The sequence below is a fragment of the Rhodotorula toruloides genome, assembly GCF_000320785.1.
Source record: "Rhodotorula toruloides NP11 unplaced genomic scaffold Scaffold22, whole genome shotgun sequence".
NCBI classification, from domain to species: domain Eukaryota; kingdom Fungi; phylum Basidiomycota; class Microbotryomycetes; order Sporidiobolales; family Sporidiobolaceae; genus Rhodotorula; species Rhodotorula toruloides.
In genome coordinates, this window is record NW_015622982.1 from 40403 (window position 1) to 62912 (window position 22510).

General features: G+C 63.0%; 6 protein-coding genes across 6 annotated transcripts; 2 read left to right on the top strand and 4 right to left on the bottom strand.

Annotated features, from left to right (window-relative positions):
• Positions 1–36: 36 nt before the first annotated feature.
• On the bottom strand, positions 37–4926 carry RHTO_03634 (C2 domain protein; the record flags this gene model as incomplete). Its single annotated transcript, XM_016417304.1, has 13 exons — positions 37–220; positions 284–440; positions 503–571; positions 629–701; positions 757–899; positions 953–1310; positions 1393–1986; positions 2043–2228; positions 2287–2427; positions 2484–2598; positions 2654–2842; positions 2900–3945; positions 3997–4926. 13 exons carry the CDS (start codon positions 4924–4926, stop codon positions 37–39), a joined length of 4185 nt encoding a protein of 1394 aa, XP_016271220.1.
• A 429-nt stretch (positions 4927–5355) lies between these two features.
• RHTO_03635 (protein of GDPGTP exchange factor Sec2p family) lies at positions 5356–8029 on the bottom strand (the record flags this gene model as incomplete). The annotated part of the gene is made up of 2 exons (XM_016417305.1): positions 5356–6990; positions 7046–8029. The coding sequence occupies 2 exons, from the start codon at positions 8027–8029 to the stop codon at positions 5356–5358; spliced, it is 2619 nt and encodes an 872-aa protein (XP_016271221.1).
• A 684-nt stretch (positions 8030–8713) lies between these two features.
• Positions 8714–13506, bottom strand: RHTO_03636 (stress response protein nst1; the record flags this gene model as incomplete). The annotated part of the gene is made up of 7 exons (XM_016417306.1): positions 8714–10409; positions 10470–10585; positions 10642–10783; positions 10848–11016; positions 11126–11246; positions 11306–11930; positions 11990–13506. 7 exons carry the CDS (start codon positions 13504–13506, stop codon positions 8714–8716), a joined length of 4386 nt encoding a protein of 1461 aa, XP_016271222.1.
• A 2391-nt stretch (positions 13507–15897) lies between these two features.
• Positions 15898–17194, top strand: RHTO_03637 (40S ribosomal protein s9; the record flags this gene model as incomplete). Its single annotated transcript, XM_016417307.1, has 5 exons — positions 15898–15930; positions 16456–16652; positions 16712–16879; positions 16952–17009; positions 17069–17194. 5 exons carry the CDS (start codon positions 15898–15900, stop codon positions 17192–17194), a joined length of 582 nt encoding a protein of 193 aa, XP_016271223.1.
• A 551-nt stretch (positions 17195–17745) lies between these two features.
• Positions 17746–20306, top strand: RHTO_03638 (mitochondrial intermediate peptidase; the record flags this gene model as incomplete). The annotated part of the gene is made up of 3 exons (XM_016417308.1): positions 17746–18300; positions 18355–19609; positions 19666–20306. The coding sequence occupies 3 exons, from the start codon at positions 17746–17748 to the stop codon at positions 20304–20306; spliced, it is 2451 nt and encodes an 816-aa protein (XP_016271224.1).
• Positions 20307–20329: 23 nt separating this feature from the next.
• Positions 20330–22145, bottom strand: RHTO_03639 (uncharacterized protein; the record flags this gene model as incomplete). The annotated part of the gene is made up of 8 exons (XM_016417309.1): positions 20330–20723; positions 20780–21047; positions 21104–21248; positions 21331–21544; positions 21682–21771; positions 21835–21939; positions 21994–22001; positions 22065–22145. The coding sequence occupies 8 exons, from the start codon at positions 22143–22145 to the stop codon at positions 20330–20332; spliced, it is 1305 nt and encodes a 434-aa protein (XP_016271225.1).
• Positions 22146–22510: the final 365 nt, after the last annotated feature.

The window sequence follows — 22510 nt, forward strand, 5'->3', positions numbered from 1 at the left end:
AACATGAGGACCACAGACTGCCTCGAACCCGCACTCTCACTCGTCTGCGATGGAAGCCAACCCGTCCCTCGCTGCTCCTCCTCCCGTCCCTCGTCCGCCCTTGCCGACTGAGCGCTGCAGACTGCCGCGCTGCGACTGGAGCTGCTGCTTGCGCGCTTGCTCCGCCTGCATGCGGTGCATCGTCGCGATCTGCGTGCCGAGAAAGTCGGTCGTGCCGGGGCTGTCGTCGTGCAGGTCAGCAAGCGCTTCAACCAGGCGTACCGAGAGCAGGCATGCGACTCACTGCATGCGCAGGATGCGCAGAATCATCTCGCCCGAACTCGTCATCTTCTGCTGCTTCTCGATCTTGCGCGCCCGGATTGTTCCGAGGTTGCGCTGCTGGTAGACCGACTTGGACCGCGCCATGAGCGAGTCGGAGCGGTTCGTGAGCTGCCGTTGCACTGTGAACGAGCAGAGAGGTGAGCAACGAACGCGGAAGGAAGCGGAGGAATGGCCAACGCACTCGTCTCGACGCTCGCGCGCATGAGGTCGTCCGTGCTCCATTCGTAGTACATCCGCGCCTCAATGAGCTCTGTAATCCACGTCGAGAGGTCAGCGATGGCTAAGAGAATCGGCGGATGTAATGCACCGAGGTACTTGGCGTTGCGGAGGTCTTCGAGCGGGACGCCCTCGCCACCGCCATGGAAAAAGTTGACTAGGAACTGCAGACCAGGTGATCAGATTTCGCCCGCCGCTCACGTGAGAGACTGAATGCACCCCGAGCCACTTGTAGACGACGTCGACCTCCTTCTCGCTCAACGGTCGCATCTCGGTTGGCCGGTCGCTGAGTGGCGGGACGAGCAACCCCTCAATCGTCGTGAGGATCTCCTTCCACAGACGCATCGAGACGAGTTGCCAAGCTGCGGAGGCGGTGGTCAGCTTCAGTACCGACAGGACGGGGACGAGCACGCACCATCCGGCGTGAGTGACTCTTTCAGCGTCGCGAACGTCACCTCAAAGTAGTCGAGCAGGTCGCCAATGGCGTTCTCGATCTCGATGTCGGTGAGCGGGCCCTTGCCCTTTTTGCGCTGTTCGAGCCGCTCGAGCGTGACAGCTGTCGGAGCATTCGGGTCCTCAACGGGCGGGATGAGCAAAGTCGACGTGTTCGAGCTCGTCGACGCGGCGAGTGCGTCGCGGACATAAGCGTTGAGGTTGCGCACGCCCTTGTCGAGGTTGCCGCGCACTTTCTCGAGGTCGAGGTTGTACGTGCCCGTTTTGAGGAGCGAGCGGAGGTTTTGGTGCGAGATGTAGTGGCGGACGAATGGCGACATCTGCTCGAGAGCAGCACGTCAGCGCACGCCAAACTGAATCGGGAGAGCACGCCGAACTCGCCTTGTCGACCATGGTGCGGACCATGTCGCCCTCGGCTCGCTTCAAGCTCCTGAACGCTCGGCCAAAGTAGAACTGTATGTCGTCCTTCTCTCCCTCCATCGAGATGCGGAGGAGCAGCCTGCTATCGAGCGGTCTCCGCGACTGGTCCTCGAGGCGATACCACACGTCCTGAGCGAGAAAGTCGCTGAACTTGCGCGGGTCGAGGTGGATGTACGCGCAGCCGACGTGATCATGGTGGTCGACGAGGTTGCGGTTGTAGACGGTCGCACGAAGCCAGAGGTCTCCCTTGACCGAGATGTCGAGCGTTTCGTCCCAGCGTGGGTCATTCGTCTCGTATAGCGTTCGCGTCTTGGCGACTCGGTAGCCAGCTGGGTCGGAGAGGATCAGGAACGGGTCGAGCTTCTTCGTGCGCGAGTTGCCGGTCGGCGGGGAGAGGTTCTCGCAGAGGACGATCTTGACCGTGAAGAGGTAGCGGGGCGGCGTGGTCGGGGCATTCGGCGGTGGCGGCGGCGTGTTGATCTCGACGATGCGTGAGACGCGGTCAGCGTCCAGCGTGTTGTACATCGTGTCCAGCAGCCGGCGCGCAGCCTGGATGTTGTTGAGCTTGATGCAGCTCTAGTAGACAGAGGTCGTCAGCAGCAGCACGACGAGCGCAGGTGACGCAAACGCACCGCAGCTTGAAACTCAAATGGTTCGATCTTCTTGTCGCCCTGCACGACCATCTTGGCCTTCGTGAGCCAGGCTGACGGACGCGCGACATCCTGGTTGAGCGCCTCGTCCGGCTTGCGAGGGAACATTTCGTCGATGAACATCGCCTCGAGCTGATTTGCGTATTGCTCGATCGACTTGGCGACAGTCTGTACGAGGAGTGAGTCAGCTCAGCGACGAGGCAGACGAGCGGACGCGGCGACAAACCCTCGAAAGGCCGGTGAGAAATTTGGCGTGCTCGTACTCGTTTGGCCATTTGAGACGAAGGATGAAGTCGACAGGGGCCTTGCACGAGTCGATAAGGTCAACGATGGACGAAGAGTGGGTGGCCGTCTCCTCCGGCTCGAACTGTGCGCGGCCTGGGTCAGCGAAGGCAGTCAAATCAGCAAGAGTGGGGAACGCACCTGGTCCTTGCTGATCGCACGGTTGACCCACTCGCTCGTCTGCGTATCGGTCGTCGCGAGCCATCTCCGCACGAACGGCTCGAACCAAGCGGAAAAGTCGATCTCGAGCGGTTCGCTGTGGGCGGATGACGTCAATTGTGCGTCCAAAGGCGGACTGGCCGTATACTCACTCTGGCAGGAAGGCCTGGTGCATGTCTTTGAGCTCTCGCACGCCGTGATAAAGCTCGAGAAGGTCGGCGTCGGTCGACTCGCTGTTCTGCTGAGCTGCGGCGGCGTGGAGTGTCGAGCGGGACCGGTCGAGGTAGTGGACGAAGTGAGGGGCGGCGACGGAGAGGAAGAGAGCAGGTGGGTCGATTTGGCTGGAACCGCAGAGTCATCAGGACCAGCAACGGCAAGTAAGCAGGGAAGGTACTCACCCGCAGAGCTTCTCTGGAAAGGCTCGGTCATATCCCTTGACCTCCTCCCTAATCCACATCAGCATCTCAATCCAAGGCTCCAGGTCGGATGCCCGTTCCTTCGAGTCGGCGTCAGCCATCTTCTCCTCGAACGCCATGGCGACAAACTTCTTCATGCCCATCTCGAGCTCGCTCAGCGTTGTCGGCAAGAGCGAACCAATACTCGACGAGTAGAGCTGATCTTCGTGGATCTGCTGGAGAAGGGGAACGACGACGGAGAAGGGGAGACCTAGGAGGCCCTGGAAGATCTCGAAGAAGCGGGTGAGGAGGGTGTCGAAGAGTAGCGAGAGGGCCTTGAAGAGCTGTTGTCGATCTGCCGTCGGCCATCGCCAGTACCGCCACTTGTCCTCCTCGCGCTTGACCAGGTCGAGCGCTTCGCCGACGCATTCTTCGGGAACGCCCTGGTCCTTGTAGAGACCGGCAATAAGGTTGGCGAACGTCGCGGCCCGGGTGGTATTCGGAACGCGCCAGCGCGTCTGACAGTCGCGAAGAAGTTGCTCGTTGAGCGGCGAGAGGATGGTGAGGGAGACGTCCTGATCTGGCGGCAAGGTGGACATGAGGGCGTAGTCGTGCTCGAGGGCGAGAGAGTAGAGTCGTCGATAATAGAGACGAGGATCGGGCGGGACGAATGTATAATTCGAAGTGTCGGAGGAAGAGCCGGGTCGATCGTCGACGTCGAGGGCCGAGCCGTCCGTGCCGACGAGGACGAGGGAGCTTCGGGAGCTTCTTCGACTCGTCAACTCCGCTCCTCCATCGGGCGCAAGTGTCGCGCCGCCACCCTTGACCAAATCTGGATTCCGCATCGTCATCTCGAGCAGAAGCTCCTGCAGCTCGTCGTTCTCCTGCTTCTTCCACGCCAGGAACGCATCCTCCGAGTCGAACTCGTCGCGGTGAAACGGAAACCGGCTGCTGGAAGAGGTTTGCGAAGTGGACGAAGGAGCGGGACGGGAAGAGACGGAAAGTTGAGCGACGGCGTTGATAATGCTCTTCAGGTCGTTGAAGGCAGCCTGCAGGGGGTGCCGTCAGCGCAGCTCGGAGAGATTCAGCGGCGAACGCACCTGCTCCGAACAGGATCTTCGCAAGCGTACGACGTCCTGCTTGAGCTCCGCTTCCGACTTGCCGAAAATCGCGCCGACAGCTCGCACGTGCGGCATGTCTTCGAGGTTGACGGAACTGGCGGAAGGAATGTCGAGGCTCTGTCGCCCGAGAGTTGGAGAGGAAGGCGGGAGGGCGGAAGATGCAGGGTGAGGCGAGTAGTAGGGGCTATTGCCGCTACTGTTTGACGCAGTTCGCTCGTGACTCTGCGGGGCAGGCGCCTCAGCGAGCTTGGCGCAGTACGAGTCGAGGCGGTTGACGAGCTCGCTCGGCACGCGACTGCACGTCTTGAGCGTGTCGCGGACAACGCCCACGAACCGCCCGACCTGCGCATTCAACTGCGCCTTCCACTCGTCGCCCTCGAGCCGCTTCTTCAGGATGCCCGACGCCGTCGTGACAAACATGAGGATGACCTCCTCGATCTGCCGGTTCTCCTTCAGCTTCTTCTGGAAGCTGGGCTGGGCGTAGGTCGTGTAGAACGCGCCGACAGTCTGTCGGAACAGCGGGTCGGCGTGCGCAGAGTCGGATCCTCGCGCTATCCGCTCCATTCGCTGGTCGAGCGCCTTGACAAAGTCCTTCGGGAAGCGAGACGACTTGTTCGCGCTCGAGGACGAGTCCTTGAAGACGTCTCCGAGCGACGTAAGCGCGTTCGTCCAGCCTTCAGAGGGCCTCATGGACCCAGTGACTGACTGTCGAACGCTAGGCCGGACGAGTGAGGACGCATGTGTCGAATTCGCGGTTGAGGGAGAGGAGGTGGATGGAGCGGGCGAGCGGGCGGCGTGACCGGCGCGGGCGATGTTGTAGCTCAAGACAGCGACCCTGAGTGCATATGCGTACACATCCTGATCGTCTCCCAGCGAGCTGTGCCCGCTTCTCTGCGTCCGAGTCGTCATTCGACCTGATGAGCCTTCCCCTTCCTCTCGCTCGACCGGGGCGCCAGGACTAGTACGCCAGTCTTGCTAGGCTGCGAGTAGGCTGCGAGAGCTGAGACTGGCTGTAATGGGGGCAGGTGAGGTCGTGCGAGCGGCGCGAGGGTTGGTCGACGAGGGGATACCGAAGGCGAGTTCCGTACGGCTGGGCGAGATGGGCTGGTCGAGCGAGCGACCCTGTGTGAGCACAGCACGCAGCGGACAGGCCACAACAGCGAGAGCGACGGAACGGGAAGAGGAGAACCCGTCTTGGTCCCCTCTTCGCAAAGTATCCGCGCACCCTCTTCGTCGATGCTGAGGGAATGCAATGCATAGTGAGAGAGTAACAACAAAAAAGCGTCTCGGAAACAACGGCCAATCTATCGGGTGTGAGCGAGTCTCCTCGTCGCGCGTTCATTCCCCTCCCTCTACGTCGCCTCCGTCGAACCAACCTTCTTGCATGATGCTCGCCATCAGACTCTCCAAATCCTCGACCGCCTTGGTGCCGTCCGGACTCAGCGCCCGCGCGTTCTCATGCCCATCGCTTGAGCTCATAGATCGCGAGCCGAGGGACGAGGCGGACGTCGACGGCGGGATACCTGTCTTCGCATCGTAAGGCGAGTGAGAGCGGCCGGTTGCTGAAGACGACGAGTTGGCGCGGAGGAAAGGCGGACGACAGGACGGGCCGGCTGGGTTGGCTGAGGATGGTCCGCTCGCCGAAGCGCGAGCCGTCCCATACGATGTTGGTTGTGCCGAGCTCGCCGACTGAGGAAAGGGGATGGATGGACCAGCATCAGATCCAGCTGAGCGAGGGCGATTGGCAGGGGAGTTTGTTGGCGGTGCGAGCGTGGCTGATCCAGTGTCAACACGCAGCGAATGAGCAGCTGTCCCGAGCGATGTCGATGGCTGATCGCTGGGCTGATACTGCGATCGCTCGCTCGTCGTTCGACCTCGCGCGTTCGACGCATGTGCAACGGGAGGCACAGTCGCAAGATTGCTCGCAACTGCCGACCACCTCTCCTCGTTGGGACTGCGGGGGCTCTTGTCGCCTGCCGACATTTCGCTGTTGCTCGGGCCTCCGACTGTCGAGGGGTCGAGACCGGCGAAGATGGAGGATGATGAGGCGAGAGGGGTATCGTTGACGACCATTGCGTGCGGGCGAGGGACAGCGGCGCCGGCGCGGCGTGGGCGTGGTATGGGTGCCGTAGCGTCGCCGCCAAGTTGAGGTGTAGGTGGAGGGAGGGGAGGAAGCGGAGGCGAAGCGAAGGAAGCTGTGCTGGCTTCGGTGACGAATCGGGTCGGGCTTGTCGGAGACGGCAGCACGCCCAGACCTGCCGGGGGATGCAGGGCCGTAGCTGTCCGAGGAGTCCTCGCGCCAGCAGTACGGCCACCGTCCGACCCTGACCGCGCCATGTTACTCGACTCCTCCGGGATGTAGATGCCCAGGTCGAGCGCCCTCGCCCTGTCTTTCGCCCGTACCGTCAGCTCCGCGTCGAAGGTGTCGGTAACCGTGCCGAGCAGCGGCGAGGTGCCGCTACGAGCCGAGACGAAGGTATTGGTCGTTGCGGTCGAAAGGTGGGACGAGCCCGAATCGCTACGCTTCATCGTTGGAGGCTGGAGGGATCCGGACGAAACGGGAAGGGTCGAAGAGCGCGAGCTAGATGGGGGCGGCGGAAGTGCAGGTGCGGACTCTCCCGGCGCAATGGACGAGCCTCGGCTGAGCGACCACCACTTGCGACTGCCGGTCGAGTTGACGGACGCGACGGACTGCGGTCGGTCGAGAGGTGCCTCTGCTGAAGATGGCATGCGCGAGGGAGATGTGGAGAAAGCAGAGAGGCCGTCTGCGACGGGCATGAGAGGTGTCGAAGGTTCAGAGGGCGGAAGGGCGGGTAAGTCTGGCGAGGTGGGATCTGAGGAAGGGGGAGGGGCCGAACGAACAGCGAGCGCCTGTCGCAGCACGTCGACCTGCTTCTTGAGCTCGACGACCTCGACTCGCAAGCGCGCAACCTCGTCTTCCGACTTGGCTCGTTCGCGCCGTTCCTCCGCGACCTGAAGGATTTAGGGTGAGCGGACGATCGTCGAAGGGAGTAGGACAGCGACGCACCAATGTATTCGCTTCCGAAAACAGCTCCACGCTCAGGTTCTCCAGCTCACTCATCAGGTCGTCCTTCGTCTTCTCCAGCTCGGCGCACTTGACGACCAGCATCTCGTTGTTGCGCCGCAGGCTCTCGCTCGTACTCCGCAGCGCGGTGCGCTCATGCTCGAGGCTCGAGATCGTTGTCTGAAGCGAGAAGATTTCGGCGTTGATCTGCGTTGGACTGTGATTCGAGCCGTTGACGAGCGGAGACGCCTTCGACGGATCGGGCGAAACGGCCGCGATCGATGATGCAACGCTAGGTGGGCCTGTCGAGTTTGCCGCCGAGAGAGAGACGGTTGAGGCGTTGCTAGGCGTCGTCTTGCGCTTCGAGGGGAGTCGGAAGAAGCCTTTCGCTCCGTCGCCGTCGGACGACAGACCGAGTCCAAACAAACCTCCGCCACTCCCCTCGGTCGCTGCATCGCTGCTGCCACGCCGGGCGGGCGGGACAGGGGAGAGGAGCGTCTCCGCTCCGCCCGAATGCGCCCTCGCCATCGCCAGAGAAGCCGATGAGCGAGACTCTCGCCGCCGCAAGGTCTCCTCGAGGTGCTCGGCATGACTCGCTGCCAGAGCATACTCGGACTGCGCAATCTTGAGCTGCTTGGCCAGCTCGTCGTGCCGAGAGAGCTGATCCTGCATGCCCTCGACGACCTTGAGCAAGTTGCGGACCGACTCGCGCCATTCGCGCTCGTCGACGACTTCAGCCTTATGAAGGCTTCGTCTTCGCCGTTCCGCATTGTCGCCCTCGCCTCCGTCGGAGAGACCGAGCCCCTCGAGTCCTCGCGATCCCTTCTCCAGCACTTCCCGGGCTGCATCGACGAGATGCTCGTATCGCTCGGCTCGACTAGGTCGTCGCATGTGTTGCGAATGTCGATGCGAGAAGGCTGAGGGATACGACGGGCCGGTAGCAGAGGGATGGACGGAGGCCGTCCGAGGCGAGATGTTCGACTCCATCGCCGGACCGGCGCTTGGCCTAGTCGGTTGAGGCAGGTCGGAGGTTTAGGCGGCTGCAGTTGTGCGAGAAGAGAGGGCGAAAGAAGGGCGGAGAGGAGTCCAGACGGAGGGCAAAGATCAGGAGGGGAGCCGGGGAGGTCGTGTGGAAGACTTTCGGTGCGCAATTTCTGACTGCAAGTTTGCACTGCATTAGCTCGCCATGCACAGTAGTCCACTCTGCGCTTCCCTTTGAAGAACGGAGCAATTGAGAGCCGAGGTCCGTCCGGCGAGATGGGGAGAGAAAAGCGGCCTGCGCACCTGCTGGCAAAGCTCTCTGTCCTCCGAAGCTTTCTTGATTGCCTCAGCGCTCCTCTACGACCGCCTCCAAGCGCGTGCGAGAGTGTCGAGATCGAGGACGCGGAGAGCGATGATGAGGCGGGATGATGAGGCGGGAGTCGCGTGTTGTGCGCGAAGTCGGCGAGCCGCTGGATGATTGCGCTCGAGAGCAGAGCCGTCTGCAAAGCGGCGAACGAAGATTCGAGCAAAGAGGAGCGAGGCGTTGGAGCACGAGATGAAGCTCTCCTCTCGCAGCGAAGGCCGACTTCGACTCTCTGAAGCGGTCTCTCGCGCTTTGTACAGTGTTCAGAATGCTCATTCATTGCGGACGAGTTCGGAGAAGAGAGAGGAGGAGGGGGAACAAGGAAGCTAGAGTTCCCAGCGGACGCTCACGTTGCCGTCAGCCGCAGACGTTTCCCAGACGAATCTGCCGCCGCCATTGCGCGGGTTACCTTCGACGAGCATCGCCTCGACCATCTCGGTGACCGTGACCGATGCCGAATCCGCCCACAGGGCGAGCATGCCTCGGTGGACGTCGGTGACGGGCAGCGCAGACTTGGTAGACCCGCCCAACTCGTCCATCTTGGTCCACGCGACCTTTGCGCGGTCGCGGATGACGGACGGCCGGTCGGGAGGCGTGACGACCGGGACGGACAGCGCAGGGACAGCTGGACCGCCCCAGATCGAGCCGCTCGTCGCGAACGGCGAGCTCCAGTCGGCGGTGACGGAAGATGCGGCGCCCAGCGACGATGAGGCGGCGATGCTGCTGCCGATTGGTGCTGCCGACGTGCTCGAGAAGGATGCCCGATGAGGCGGGACGACAATCTCGTCGTCCTCGTGCAAAGCGGACGAGCCAAGGACGCGAGACGGAGGTGACGGCGCCCGAGGACCTGACGACGCGTTCGATGCCGGTCGACCAATGATCCCACCGATAGGGCCGACGTTGACCGCCCGGGGACTGACGAGACCTGGTGCTGAGCCTGGCGGAGCGATAGGCGCGGGCGACTGACCGAGCGACAGGCCGGTCGACGCCGAAGGGGAGCGAATGCCGGGCGGGGACGAGACTGTCGCAGGAGGAGGGCCGAGAGGCGCGCCGGAACGACCGACAACCGGCGAGATTTGAGGCGGCGGCGGCGAGATGAACGACGGGGGCATGCCGATGTTGCCGAAGGCCTGCTGGTGCTGCATGCCCATCGGCGGCGGAGGCGGCGAGAACATGCGCTGGCCAGAGGGTATGCCGTTAGGTTGAGAGGGCGGGCGCTGCTGGGCGTACGAGGGCATGGGCGGCTGCGAGGGGAGGCCTGCCGGTCGCGATGCCTGCGATGGCGGCTGTTGAGGTGCAGGCGATGCGCCCGACATTGAAGGCTGGCGAGGGATGACGCCAGGAGGGAACGAGGTCGGCTGCTGGCGTCCGGCTCCCAGTTGACCAGGCGTCGGCGAGGTGGCCTTGCTGGGCTGCGGAGGCGGCTTCGGCAGACCAGGGATGTTCTGCTGCGGGATGTTCTGCTGCTGCTTCGCGGGAGGAGCGGCACGGCTGTTAACGGGCGACTTGGGCGTCGCCATCGCCTGCTGCTTCGCCTTGGCGGCGGCGGCAGCAGCCTTCTCGGCGCGGTCCTTTTCCTCCTTCGCCTTGCGCTCGGCCGCCTCGCGGGCCTTGCGTTCCTTCTCCTCCTTCTCCCGCTGCTCGCGCTCCTCGCGCTCGCGTTCGGCCCGTTCTTCTCGCTCCTTGCGCTCGGCAGCCTCGCGCGCCTTCCGCTCGGCCTCCTCCCGCTGCCGCTTCTCGCGCGCCTCCTTCTCAGCCTGCGCCTTGGCCTCCTTTGCCTGCCGGGCCTTCTCCTCCTTCTTGAGACGTTCCTCCTCGCGCGCGAGACGAGCCCGTTCTTCGCGGCGGGCCTTCTCCTCGTCGCGAGCGCGGCGCTCGGCCTCGCGCTTCTGGCGTTGCTCCTCGTTGCGCTGACGTTCGGCTTCGAGGCGAGCCTCCTCGGCTTCTTTGGCAGCTCGCTCGGCGGCTTCGCGCTCGGCTTCCTTCTTGAGGCGCTCCTCCTCCTTCTTGAGCTTCTCCGCCCTGCAAGTTGCCAACAAGGTCAGCTTCGTTCGCCAGAGGAGTCAGCGAGCATAGACACACTTCTTCTTGTCCTTCTTCTTCTGCGCCTCCTTGGCCTTCTTCGCCTCGCGCTCTTCGGCAAGTCGCTGCTCGGCCTCGATCTCGCGAAGGAGCTGGTTCTGCTTCTCGGCGGCGACCTGCAAGACGGAACTTCAGTATGCGGAAGACTGAGCGAAGCAGAGAACGAGCTCACCTGCTCCCGGTAGGCGGTCAAGACGCGCTGCTCGAACATGCGCGCGGCGAAGATCTGGAACATCCGGCGACCCTCCTCGACGCGCTCCTGCTCGGTGAGGGGCTCATCCTCCTCATCTTCAGAGCCTTCCTCCTCCTCATCGCTGTGCAGTATCGGCGAGTCAGCACAGCCGCACGGCCTGTGACAGCGGAGAAGCCGGGACGCACTCGTACTCGCCGTCGTCGCTGCGGTCCTCGGCGCCAGACTGCTCGTCGTCGAACGCCTGAGCCGCCTGTCGGTCGCGGCGAACGCGCTTGTCGGCAAGCTGCTCCATCATCTCGAGGAACTTCTGCCCGTTGTTCTGGAGGAGCTCGTCGGCGACAGTGAGGATACCTTCTGGAAAGTGCGCAAGAGAGCAAGAGCGGGGTGAGAGAAGAGGTGCATGAGTTCAATAATGTGTTTGAGAGGCGAGAGAGAAGCGTTTATCGGCGGTGCGGAAACTCACCCTTGACCGTCAGGCTCTTGCCGAAGCCGAAGAAGTCGCCCTCGCCTTCCGCATGGCGGCGAGACTTGCGCGCCGGTGCAGGCTGGTCGTCGGCGGGAGCGAGCGAGTCCTCGTCATCGTACTGCGGGAGAAGCCGAGGTCAGTCTAGGTTCCTCGTCGAACGCGAGAACGGCAACTCGCGTCCTCCTCGTCCTCCTCTTCTTCCTCGTCCTCGTCATACTCGCCATCTCCATCTTCCTCCTCGTCGTCGTCATACTCGCCCTCGTCGTCGTCGTACTCCTCATCTTCGGGCTCCTCGGGCTGCACGACCGCCGCCTTGTTCTTCTGGCGCGAGTCGGTCCCGTGATGCGGGTGATGCGGACAACTCGGCGAATGAGTGTGTCCAGGCTCGCCGTGTCCAGGATTCGCATGGTTGTGCGAGTGATTGTGCGAGTGCGAGTGGTTGTGCGAGTGCGTATGAGGCGGGTTCGACGCTGGCGGCACGGGCGGGACGGCGGCTGCCGTCGGGGGGTTCGCTGCTGTGGGCTTCTTCTTGACGGCGGCAGGTCGGACGTTCTTGTGGTCGCGCGTCGGCTTGACAACTCGCCCTCGCTGCGCCTTGGTATTTGCCGCGGCGTTCGCTTCGACGGGCGGTGTCGCGGGGAGCGTAGATGCGTCGACGGAGCCGGGGAAGGGACCGGGACCGGGAGGAGGAGGGATTGTGCCGGGCGGAAGAGTCGCGTAGCGCTGCTGATGCAGGGCATAAGACTCGAGCTCGTCGTAGTACGCGTCGTACAGGGACGACAACTCGGACTCGATGGCGGATCTGGGCACGAAGAAGCGTCAGAAAAGGCGCGACGGGGAGGGAAGCGAAATCGAGCGCACCGCTTGCGACCGCAGACTGCGCAACTGCAAGCACCCGCATTCTGCGGAGTCCCGCTCATCGCCTGCTTCATCTTCTTGAGGACGGCGTCCTTCTCGACCTTGACGAGGGCCTTGCGGTCCTCCTCCTTGAGGCCGAGCCAGAAGTCGCGGATCTTGTCGCGCTCGCTCGACGGACCGGCCTTGGCGTTCGCGTTCGTGTTGTGGACGGAAGGCGCGGGAGCAGTGCGAGTGACGGGCGTGTGGGCGGGCGAGGCGGAGGGGTAGGCGCCGGGAGGAGCGGGCGACTTGGCAGCGGGCTTCGCTGCGGCGGCAGCGGCTTCGGCTGCTGCGGCGGCCTTGGCTGCTTGGGCGGCCTGGGCAGCTTGTGCAGCCTGCTGTTGCTGCTGAGCCATCGCGGCAGCTGCAGCAGCGGCGGCGGCGGCGGCAGCCCTCTCGCGCTCCTTCTTCTTCTTCTTCTTGTTCTTCTTCTTGGCCGCCGACGAAGCGCCGTTCGCGCCGTCCGCACCCGCGTCCTCGTCCTCGGTGTCTTCGAGAGCGCCATCCTGGCCGTCCTGGCCAGCGGGAGGAGCAGGAGGAACAGGGAAACCGCCCGAGCCCATGGTCATGGTGAACTCGCCTCCAGCAAATTGGCCGCCAATCGAGCCGATCGCCTCCTCCATCTGCTCGCGCGTGGGCATGCCGACGGGGAACGAACCGAGCGAGATGGTTGCGGACGCGCCGTTCGGCTGGCCTGCCTGTCCTCCTCCCGCTGCTCCGCCCCGACCTGCCGCACCGTTCGCGGCTGCTCCGAGAGATGCTGGCATCGGACCGAGACCGAACTGGCCCCAGTTGGACTGGACCATCTGCGCGAGCTGGGCTGCGGCGGAAGAGAGCTGGTCGTGCGTGAGGGGAGGGAGAGGGCCGGTACCAGCTGCGCCTCCTCCGCCGACCACGCCTGCGAGAGGGATCGCTCCCGCTGCACCGTTGGCGTTTGCTGCGCCGTTCGCGGGTACAGGCTGACCGTTCGGGCCGGTCGTCCAGCCTGCAGCGAGCGGGAGAGCCGAGCGAATGAACTGGCGGAGGTGCTGAGGGAGCGACGTCCAGTACGCCTCGTCAGTCGCGGTCGGTGCGCCGGGCATGGCACCGTTGGCGTTGGCCTGCGGGAACGAGGCGGCGAAGGAGGGGTGCGACGAGAGAGCGGAAGCGGCGGCGGCCTCGATCTGGCGGTACAGGTCGGACGCGGTCGAGAGGAGGTCGGACGGGGTCGCACTCGGGTGTGGGTACGTGTAGTGCGCGTCTCGCTGCGCGTGCGCCGGCGTCGATGCGGGGACCTGGTCGACGTCCTCGATGGGGGCGAGGTCGTCGTCGTCGGCTGCCAGCCCGTCTGCTGCGCCGTCCGCGCCCTGCCTCTTTCCCTTTGCCTTTTTCTTCTTCTTCGGCTTGGTCGCCTGGCCCGCAGGCTGCGCGGGTGGTGCGGTCGCGGGTGCCGCCTGTGGTGCAGAAGGGAAGGCGCCCGGGGGCACCGTCGACTTTGCCATGGACTGGCGCGTGCGAGACTGGTCCGAGCGAGTAGCGCGCTGACTGTGCAGCTCTGGCAGCCTGGGCGAGAGCGTGCGTAGAATCGAGCGAGGACAACGAGCGGGTCGTGTGGACCCACAGGGTTGTCCCGGTAACTCTCCACGCTCACCGCTAGCAGGCCTCGCTGGTGTGCTGGATCGCTTCGCAGGGGCTCACTGTTTGCTCATCTGACCAGCGCGAGGCGATTCGGACCAGCGCTTGCGGTGGACTCCTTGCGGGATCGTTCTCTCCCCTTCCCTCCTCTCCGTCGGCCGGCAACCGCTCGAATGGCTTCGCTCTCGAGTAGGACGCGATGGAAAAGAATGAACGCGACGCTGCGGTGGATGAACGTCGGATTTGAACGAGATGCGGCGGAGAAGCGTGAGGCGTGGCTCGAGTTTGGGTCCTGCTCCGCTCTCAATCGCAGTTACAAGCTTCCTGGAACGGCTACGCTAAGCTTGATGGTGCTACTACGTGGCGGACTTCCGACGCTGAGCGCAGGGACCTGTGGGAACGCCGCCCTCCTGTCTTTCCTCCAGTGCGTGCCCTTGCCCTTGCCCTCCTACGAGCTCTGCTAACCTGTCTGGGTCCACAGGCGCGACGTCGAAGGTCTACAAGGTCCGGAGGGTTTCTTTGTCGTCCTGGAGGTGTTCGAGCACGAGCAGCACTCGCCCTCCCCTCTCCCTCGCCTCGAACCGCCTCGCTTCTACCGCCCAGCTCCTCGTTCGACACTTTCGGCATGACCGGGCTCTTCACAGACGGCTTTCAACCGCCTACAAGCTTGTGCTGATGACCACAATGTTGCGCTCGCAGCGTTCGCTGTTACAGCCATACCGCGCCATCTCGTCTCTCGTCGATCCTCTCTCGCCGCCTTGACTTTGCTGAGCGCCAGAACGGTGCTGCGCATCGTGCAAAGCTTTGCAGGCCTGGTATGGCACCGCCTAACACCCTCCGAGCCATCTCAGCACCGCTTTCCTCGAGACTTCAACCTGCCGAGCAGCGATTCTCCCCGACTGCCATCCCTGCGCACTCGCTTAGTCGCCCGCGAAGTACTCTAGTCGCCCGAAGCTTGATCTCCACCGTCTTTTGCGGCAACCTCGGCCCGTCTTCCTTCTACAGATCCGTCAACGCTTCCCGACGGACTTCGCTTTCAACAGCTGTCCAGTGCTCCACCGATGGAACTGCTGAGCTTCTCGTATGCGCCGAGGGCATGAGGCGGTCCAGAGGCTGCGCTCTCCGAGTCCATGGCCAATCGCCGCGAGGACACCCGGAGAAGTCGGATCTGGCAAGATTCACGTTCACGCACCAGCGCTGCTTTGCGCTCAAGCTGGTCTTCCTTTCCATTGTCTCTCAGATGTGCAACGCTGGGAGTCTCATTCTCTGCGAATGTCCCAGCATCCTGCCACGACGAGTTCGGGCCGTCGGCGCAGCTGTCCTCTTGCGATGGGCTCTTCCTCCTCCTCCCTATACTGTGCGAGCCTTTCCACCTACACCATGCCTCCTGCGCATTCCCGCTTATTACTCGGGGTACAGAAATCCGTCTTTGATTGTAATCGCGGCTTGTCGAAGCGAGCGAGAGGAGATACGAGAGGCGGAACGGGAACGCAGCAGGACCTCCTGTCGACACCATGCAAGCTCCCTCAGCGTCAGCATTCGGGATGACTTGGTGACTTGGATGCAGGTGATCGAGCGCAAGATGCGTGAGCGTACGCTGCACAAGCTGGAGAGCCGCGTTGCGAGGCTTTCGAGCGATAGGAGTCTGCTTCTTATTCGCGCGAAAGACGATGCCATCCGACGCCTTGACAGGCCGAAAGCATCTCCTCAGCTCCAGATTCGATATGCCAGCCGGAGCAGCGAGGAAGAAGCAAAGATTCGAAGCGGCGGAAACGAAGCGCTCCTTCGTCTGCAACCTCTGACTGCGCCAGACCTGAGCCGAGACGCTGCTTGGCGTCATCATTCGGCGTGCGAGTCGTAGAAGTTGTCGCACGGCTGCAGAAAGCGGCTGGCGCGACGGCAGGCGACGAAAGGGGAGGCGAACAAGGCGAGAAGGTCGTCCAGCGCCGTCACTCGACCTCGTCCGCCTCTGCAAGACTCGTCGAGAGGTCGAAGGACAGCAACGAGCACCGCTGAGTGCGATTTCGCGCGGGCAGGAGGTCGTGAGCATGTCGAGCGAAGCAGGGAAGGGAAGGAGTCGACGTCGCATCGCGCAACTCGCATGAGGCGGTCGCTGGCGGTTCCTGTGGGCTGCTAGAGGCCCTAGGCGACTGTACAGCTCTCGAAAAGCTGCAAAGGTGGTGCCGAGGGTGAGTGCGGAGGCTGACCTGACCCGAGCCCGCGCCGCTTCCCTCTCTCTCTCCTTGTCGACACTCGCAATGGCCATCGCACCACGAACTTTCCCTTCCCTTGCCCTCCTACGAGCCCTACTAACCTGTCTGGATCCACAGGAGCGCACTCGAAGGTCTACAAGGTCCGGGAGGGTTTCTTTGTCGTCCTGGAGGTGTTCGAGCACGAGCAGCACCAGCCCTCCCCTCTCCCTCGCCTCGAACCGCCTCGCTTCCACCGCCCAGCTCCTCGTTCGACACTTTCGGCACGACCGGGCTCTTCACAGACGGCCGCAGGGATGGAGGGAGGAAGTTGCGGGTGATGGGCGAAAAACGGGGCGAGAACGGCCAAGCTCGCACGGCGCGTCCGTGGAGCGCTATGACCGTGTCGAAGGGATGAACGGCGTGCGGATAGGCAGAATGGAGGATTGGCAGCTCGCGGGAGGTTGTTGCGGCCGTCTGCCCCTCCGTCCAAGCACCACCCACCTCGACTCGCTTTCGCCCAATTCTCAGCTCGACGCTCGCCTTTCGACATCCAATCGCTGCTCGTGCTCGTCTGAGGAAGAAGGAGGAAGGACCAGGCGAAACTGACATTGTTCCCGTCAACAGGTCCCTCGTCGCCCGTACGAGTCGGCCCGCCTCGATGCTGAGCTCAAGCTCGCTGGCGAGTACGGTCTCAAGAACAAGCACGAGATCTGGAGGATTGCCTTGATCCTTTCCAAGATCCGCCGTGCTGCTCGTGAGCTTCTCAAGCTCGACGAGAAGGACCCGAAGCGTCTCTTCGAGGGCAACGCCTTGATCCGCAGGTGCGTTCCCGCGACTTGCTTCGATGGGTGTGTGGTCGCTGACGACTCTGACGACGCAGGCTCATCCGCATCGGCGTTCTCGACGAGCAGCGCATGCGTCTCGATTACGTCCTTGCCCTCAAGGTCGAGGACTTCCTCGAGCGCCGCCTCCAGACCCAGGTCTTCAAGAGCGGCCTTGCCAAGTCGATCCACCACGCTCGTGTCCTCATCCGCCAGAGGCACATCCGGTGCGTTGCCCTTTGCCCCTTCCCTCGCTTGGACCTCCGCGGCTTACTCCGGACCTTCTTGTTCTCGCGCAGTGTCGGCAAGCAGATTGTCAACGTTCCCTCGTTCGTTGTCCGTCTCGACTCGCAGAAGGTGCGTTCTCGTCAGTCTCGCCTCAATCTCCGCAGCAACTGACCTCCATTGGCCTACAGCACATCGACTTCGCTCTCACCTCGCCCTACGGTGGTGGACGTGCCGGCCGTGTCAAGCGCAAGCGCGCAAAGGCGGCTGCCGGTGGCGAGGGTGGTGACGACGCCGAGGAGGAGGACGACGAGTAGATCTTCGCTCGCCTCGACTTTGTCCCCTCCTCTCTCACGGTGTTGCAATCTCCTCGGTGATTCTCTCCTGGGTCTCGCGTCGTCCTCGTGCTTGTTCTCCCTGCGCATTCGTTCAACCGTCTGCTCTGATGCGCTGCTCGCCCTGCGCTACCCTCCTCGTCTGCTTCCCTTTTCCCGCTTGGACTCTTGCTCTCGTTCCTCTACCTCGTTGCTGAGGAGCGTACGAAGCTGCCGGCAGATGCAAGGGCGCGCTCAGCGCGACCTGACTCTCGCAAGCCGTTCATCTCCCCCCGCTCCATCCGCCGGCAACCCTTCACCTCGAACCTCCTCACCACTCCGCTCTCCTCGCTCTTGGGTTCTTGCTGGCTTTTCTCTAGTTCGTGTAGGACTGTGCGTTTTGTCAGGTGCGTTGAGCGCTTTCTTGACGGTCCCTGTGCATGTGTTGGCGGCCGAAGCGATGCGGGGTTGAGGAGGACCGGCAGAGGCAACAGCGCCTGCTCGAGGCTCTCGATGCTCTCGTCGGAGCTGATCAAGCTTGCTGCACCCGCAGGATGATGCGCGCCGCCTTCCGTCGCGCTGGACGGGCGATACGACCCTCGCCGACAGCAACTCCTCGACTCGCCGTCCCCTCTTGCTCCTGCGGCTTCCGAACGCTGGCAGCCAAGCAGGCGCAGACCATCGACGTCCAGCCGCTTCCCACGCCTACGGACAAGCAGCTCCACCAAGCTTTCGACACCCCTTCCTCCTCGTACACTGCGTCTCCCTCTTCCGTCGCTCCGACCGGCCTCTTCGGCCAGCCTGCCCTTACCAGTCCGGATGACTTCCCCAGCCTCGCACACCGAACGACCCTGCGCGCCAAGATCCTCGTCAACCGCATCTGTCGGCCAGCTCGTCCCCCTCAATCCCTCGAAGAAGCCGAAGGAGCGTTTCTCGACATGGTCAAGAACCTCGACCGGCTCAGCGATCTCCTTTGCGGCGTGATTGACTTGGCGGAGCTTGTGCGGAACGTTCATCCGGATCCGAGATGGGTCGAAGGCGCGAATGAGGCGTACGAGCAGTTGTGCGAGTACATGAATGAGCTAAATACGCACGTCGGGCTCTACCAGGTGCGTTGTATCGTCACCAAGTTCGCTCGTCAGCTGACCTCCGCCATTCCCCAGGGCCTGAAAACGCTGCATTCGATGCTCCCGCCTGAGACTCCCACGAAATCGCCCGCTCTTTTCGCCGCCTACGCCGTCGCCACACCCTTCATCCGAGATTTTGAAAAGTCTGGCATCCACCTTCCCTCGGAACAACGAGCCGAATTCGTCAGCCTCTCGACAGCCATCCTACAACTCGGCCGGCGGTTCCTCCAGAACGCGGCAGAACCCGAAGGTGAGGACCTCGTCAAGGTTAGCCGCAAGTCTCTCGACGCCGCCTTCGGTCCCGCGCTCGCCCAGCGACTAGCGGGAGACCTGCCCGACAGCCAGCAGGACGTCTTGATTGACCCGCTGAGCTGGGAAGGCCGGATCATTGCGCGACATCACCCTTCCGCCTCTATCCGTCGCGATCTCTACGTCGCCTCGCATTCGTCATCCCCTTCGCATGTCGAGACGCTCGAGGACCTCCTTCTCGCGCGAGGGAAACTCGCTCGCCTCGTCGGCCGGACGAGCTGGGCTGATGTCGCTCTCGAGGACAAGATGGCTCAGACGCCTGAAGCGGTCATGGGCTTCCTTGACGCGCTCGAGAAGCACAACCGACCTTTGGCGCAGAAGGACCTCGAGGTCTTGCGACGAGCCAAGGCGGCGCATCTCGCCAAGACGGGAACGGGCGGTGGACGAGGCAAGGAGGATGCGCGGGTGATCGAGGCGTGGGACCGCGACTTCTATACCGACCTGTCGGCCGCAGCGAACGGCACAGCGAACGCCCTTCCCGACATCTCGCCCTTCTTCTCCGTCGGCGCCGTCTTTGCCGGCCTCTCGCGCTTCTTCACCGCGCTTTACGGTATCCGCTTCGAGGTTGAGGACGTGCGGGAAGGCGAGGTGTGGGCAAAGGGCGTGCGGAAGCTGCGTGTCATCGACGAGGACGAGGGAATGATCGGGACCATCTATTGCGACCTCTTCTCGCGGCAGGGCAAGGCGCCTGGCGCGGCGCACTACACGGTCCGCTGCTCGCGGCGAGTGGACGACGACGACGTTGAGGGCGACTTTGAAGGACGCAGCTATGCCGAGGTCGACGGTGTCCGGCTCGAGCGGGACCAACTCGAAGGACTCGTCGTCGAACCGGTCGAGTGGAAAGGTCGACCAGGCAAGCACCAGGAACCGATTGTCGTGCTCGTGTGCGCCTTTGGCTCGTCAGACGCGTCGGGTCGGCCGGCTTTCTTGCAGTGGCACGAGGTCGAGACGCTCCATCACGAGATGGGCCACGCCATCCACTGTGCGTCCCGCATCCTCCCGCTTACTTCAATCTTGCGCTCACGCTTCCTTCCGCAGCCATGATTGGCCGTAATGAGTACCACAACGTCGCCGGAACCCGCTGCGCGACCGACTTTGTCGAATTCCCCTCGGTCCTCATGGAGCACTTTGTTTCCTCTCCCGCCGTCATCGCTCTCTCCGCCAAGCACTACAACACCGGTCACCCTCTCCCTACCGAGATCTTCGAGACGTTGCTCAAGGAGCGCTCGCGCTTCTCGGCTCTCGAGACGTCGTCACAGATCATGATGGCTGCGCTCGACCAATCCTACCACTCGTCGGCGGTGGCCGACTCTGCCACGTCCGGCTTGACTTTCGACTCTACAGCGGCTCTCGCCGAGGTGCAGGACCGGTACCATGTCATCCCGTACGCAGATGGCTCGACCTGGCAGACCCAATTCGGCCACCTCTTCGGCTACGGCGCGACCTACTACTCGTACCTCTTCGACCGCGCCATCGCTGCACACGTCTTCTCTGTCAAGTTTGCGGAGAACCCGCTCAGCCGCGAGCGAGGGGAGGAGCTGAAGCAGGGAGTCTTGCGATGGGGCGGAGGAAAGGACCCCTGGGAGATGATTGGCGGTCTCGTCGGCAGCGAGAAGGTTGCGAAGGGTGGACGGGCAGCGATGGAGGAGGTAGGGAAGTGGGGCATTTTGGAAGGATAATAGACATCTCCTTGCAACAGCATCTACAGCAAGACAGTGATTGCGAGAACAAGGGCGAGGACCAGCTCGCTTCCTTGTCTCCGCCTTGATGCACTGTTGATAGGCTCCTCCGCTTGACCAGACGCCCTCAGCTCCTCGACCGTGAGCGTCAAGTCTCGTTTCTGCTCCGCCATGCCAAGGAGCCCATCAAGGTCGCCGACGATGCGAGCGATGCCAGCTGCGGAGGCTGCAGGAGCTTTTAGTATGGTTGAGTAGGGTTGCAGGGTGTTTCTCGTCTCCGACGAGAGCGAGGTAAGCGGCGACTTTGGCGAGACGAGGGAGGCGGCCGGCGGGCTCGAAGCCGTTGAAGCTGGTTGGCGGTTCGTGACAGGTTGGGCTGCGCCCGTGGAAGGCGGACGAGTAGAGCGCGTGCTTGAGCTGCGTGAGTACTAAGGTCAGCGAGCCGCAACGCAAAAGCGCTTTCGAAGCCTGACCTTCGCAAGCTGTCCTCGTCGTCCTCCTGGAAAATATCGTCCTGCGCTCCGTCTATCGTAAACGACCAGCTCGCATGGTATCCCGGTCTCGCATCATTCCCTTCCCAGACGACGTTCGAGGGCGAATTGTACGCAAACAGCGGCCTCTTCGCGCCTGTCGCTGGCGTACAGGTTGTATTGTCGGTAGGACAGAACACGGGGTCGACCGGCGGGAGGAGCGGTCGTGCGAGCAATGGATCCGTGCCGGTGAAGTTGCAGTCGAAGCCGGCTGCGGGAGACGGTCGTCAGGCGAAAGGACGGAAGATGCGAAGAAGCATAACGCACTCATGTAGAAGTTGGCTGTGCCGTTGTTGGCGAGCCATAACCTGAAGAGATCGTGTAAGCGCGAGGAGCTATGGGATCGCTGCGGCGAGACTTGCCATGCACAGATACAGTGACCGCCGGGACAAGGTGGCATGCGCTCTGGGATCTGTGGAGCTATCGTCAGGAGCATTTCGGAGAAGGCGAGGGAGAGGGAGACGCCCCTCAAACGTCGTAAGCCTCTCTCGCACGCATGTCTGGTTCGTCGAGAAAATAACGAGGTCGTCCCAGCCGACCTCCTCGATATCGGTCTTGTACGCGACAGCGAGTGCGCAGCCGGAGAGGAGCTCCTCATCCAGCGGTCCTGCCGGGTCGCCCGCATGGTATGCGCCGTAGTTGTTGGGGCAGGCGGACAGGGGATCGGAAAGGTTTGTCGTTCGCAAGCCGTACGCAGTCCAGGCGACGCTGCACGTCGAGTGGAAGGTCAGGATCTCGACTCGAATGGTCTGGGCTATTTGGGTGTGACAGGAGGAGCAATCCAGCCTCAGGTCCATGCCCGACACATGGGCTTTCGAGGGAGGGAGGAGAAGCGAGGAACGCACTTGCAAGCGATCTCAATCTCAGCGGTCCCGCCAGCGGGAAGCTCCATGACCGAGCCGTTCTGCGGCTTGAGCGCACGAGCTTGTGGTCCCCTGCGAGAGGCGAGTCCGGGGTTAGTAAGAATTGGTCAGGAGAAAGGAGGAGGAGAGGGGCACCTAAACCACCAGTCCTCCATCTCCCGCACGCCTGGTCCAAGAGGGGCAACCGGGTCCCCTGCGTCGTAGGAGAATCCAGCTCCGACGCCGTACATCGACGGATGCCTGTGTAGCAGCCATCAGTCGAATCTGAGGGCTGAGCTGAGGGGAGGAACGCACCAAATCGACTACACGAGAGAGGCGAGTTAGCGAGGCGTACGGTGTCTCTTCTAGAGCGAATCTGGACGTACCATGTGAGCTGAAGTCGACGGGAAAAGCGGGAGCAGCGAGACCAGCGTCCGCAGGTTCTTTCTAAAGGAAAGGGAAGGCATCCTCGAGGCCAGCGGGACCAGCCCACGTCGTCTGAGTAGTCGTATAGCGCGCGCGAGAAGAGTAAGGAAGCATCTCAGGCGTCCTTAGCCGGAGGGGAACAAGGGAAGGGAAAGAGGCGCGTGCGAGCGAGCTGAGCAGGTGGTGGGACTTCGTGCGGACTCCGTGAGCGGTCCGCGCACCGAGCTTCAGGCGGGAGACAATGCGTGCTCTTTGTGCCTGGAAGCAGGGTAGAGCGAAGTCTGAATGCGGTGAGAGGGATTCCTCCCTCGAGGCAACTCGAGGGCGTGGTGGCTGAAGCGAACGAAAGCGGGCAAGCGAGAGCCGGCGAATCTCGAGAGCGAGCCGCATCGCCAGCGCCATCCTC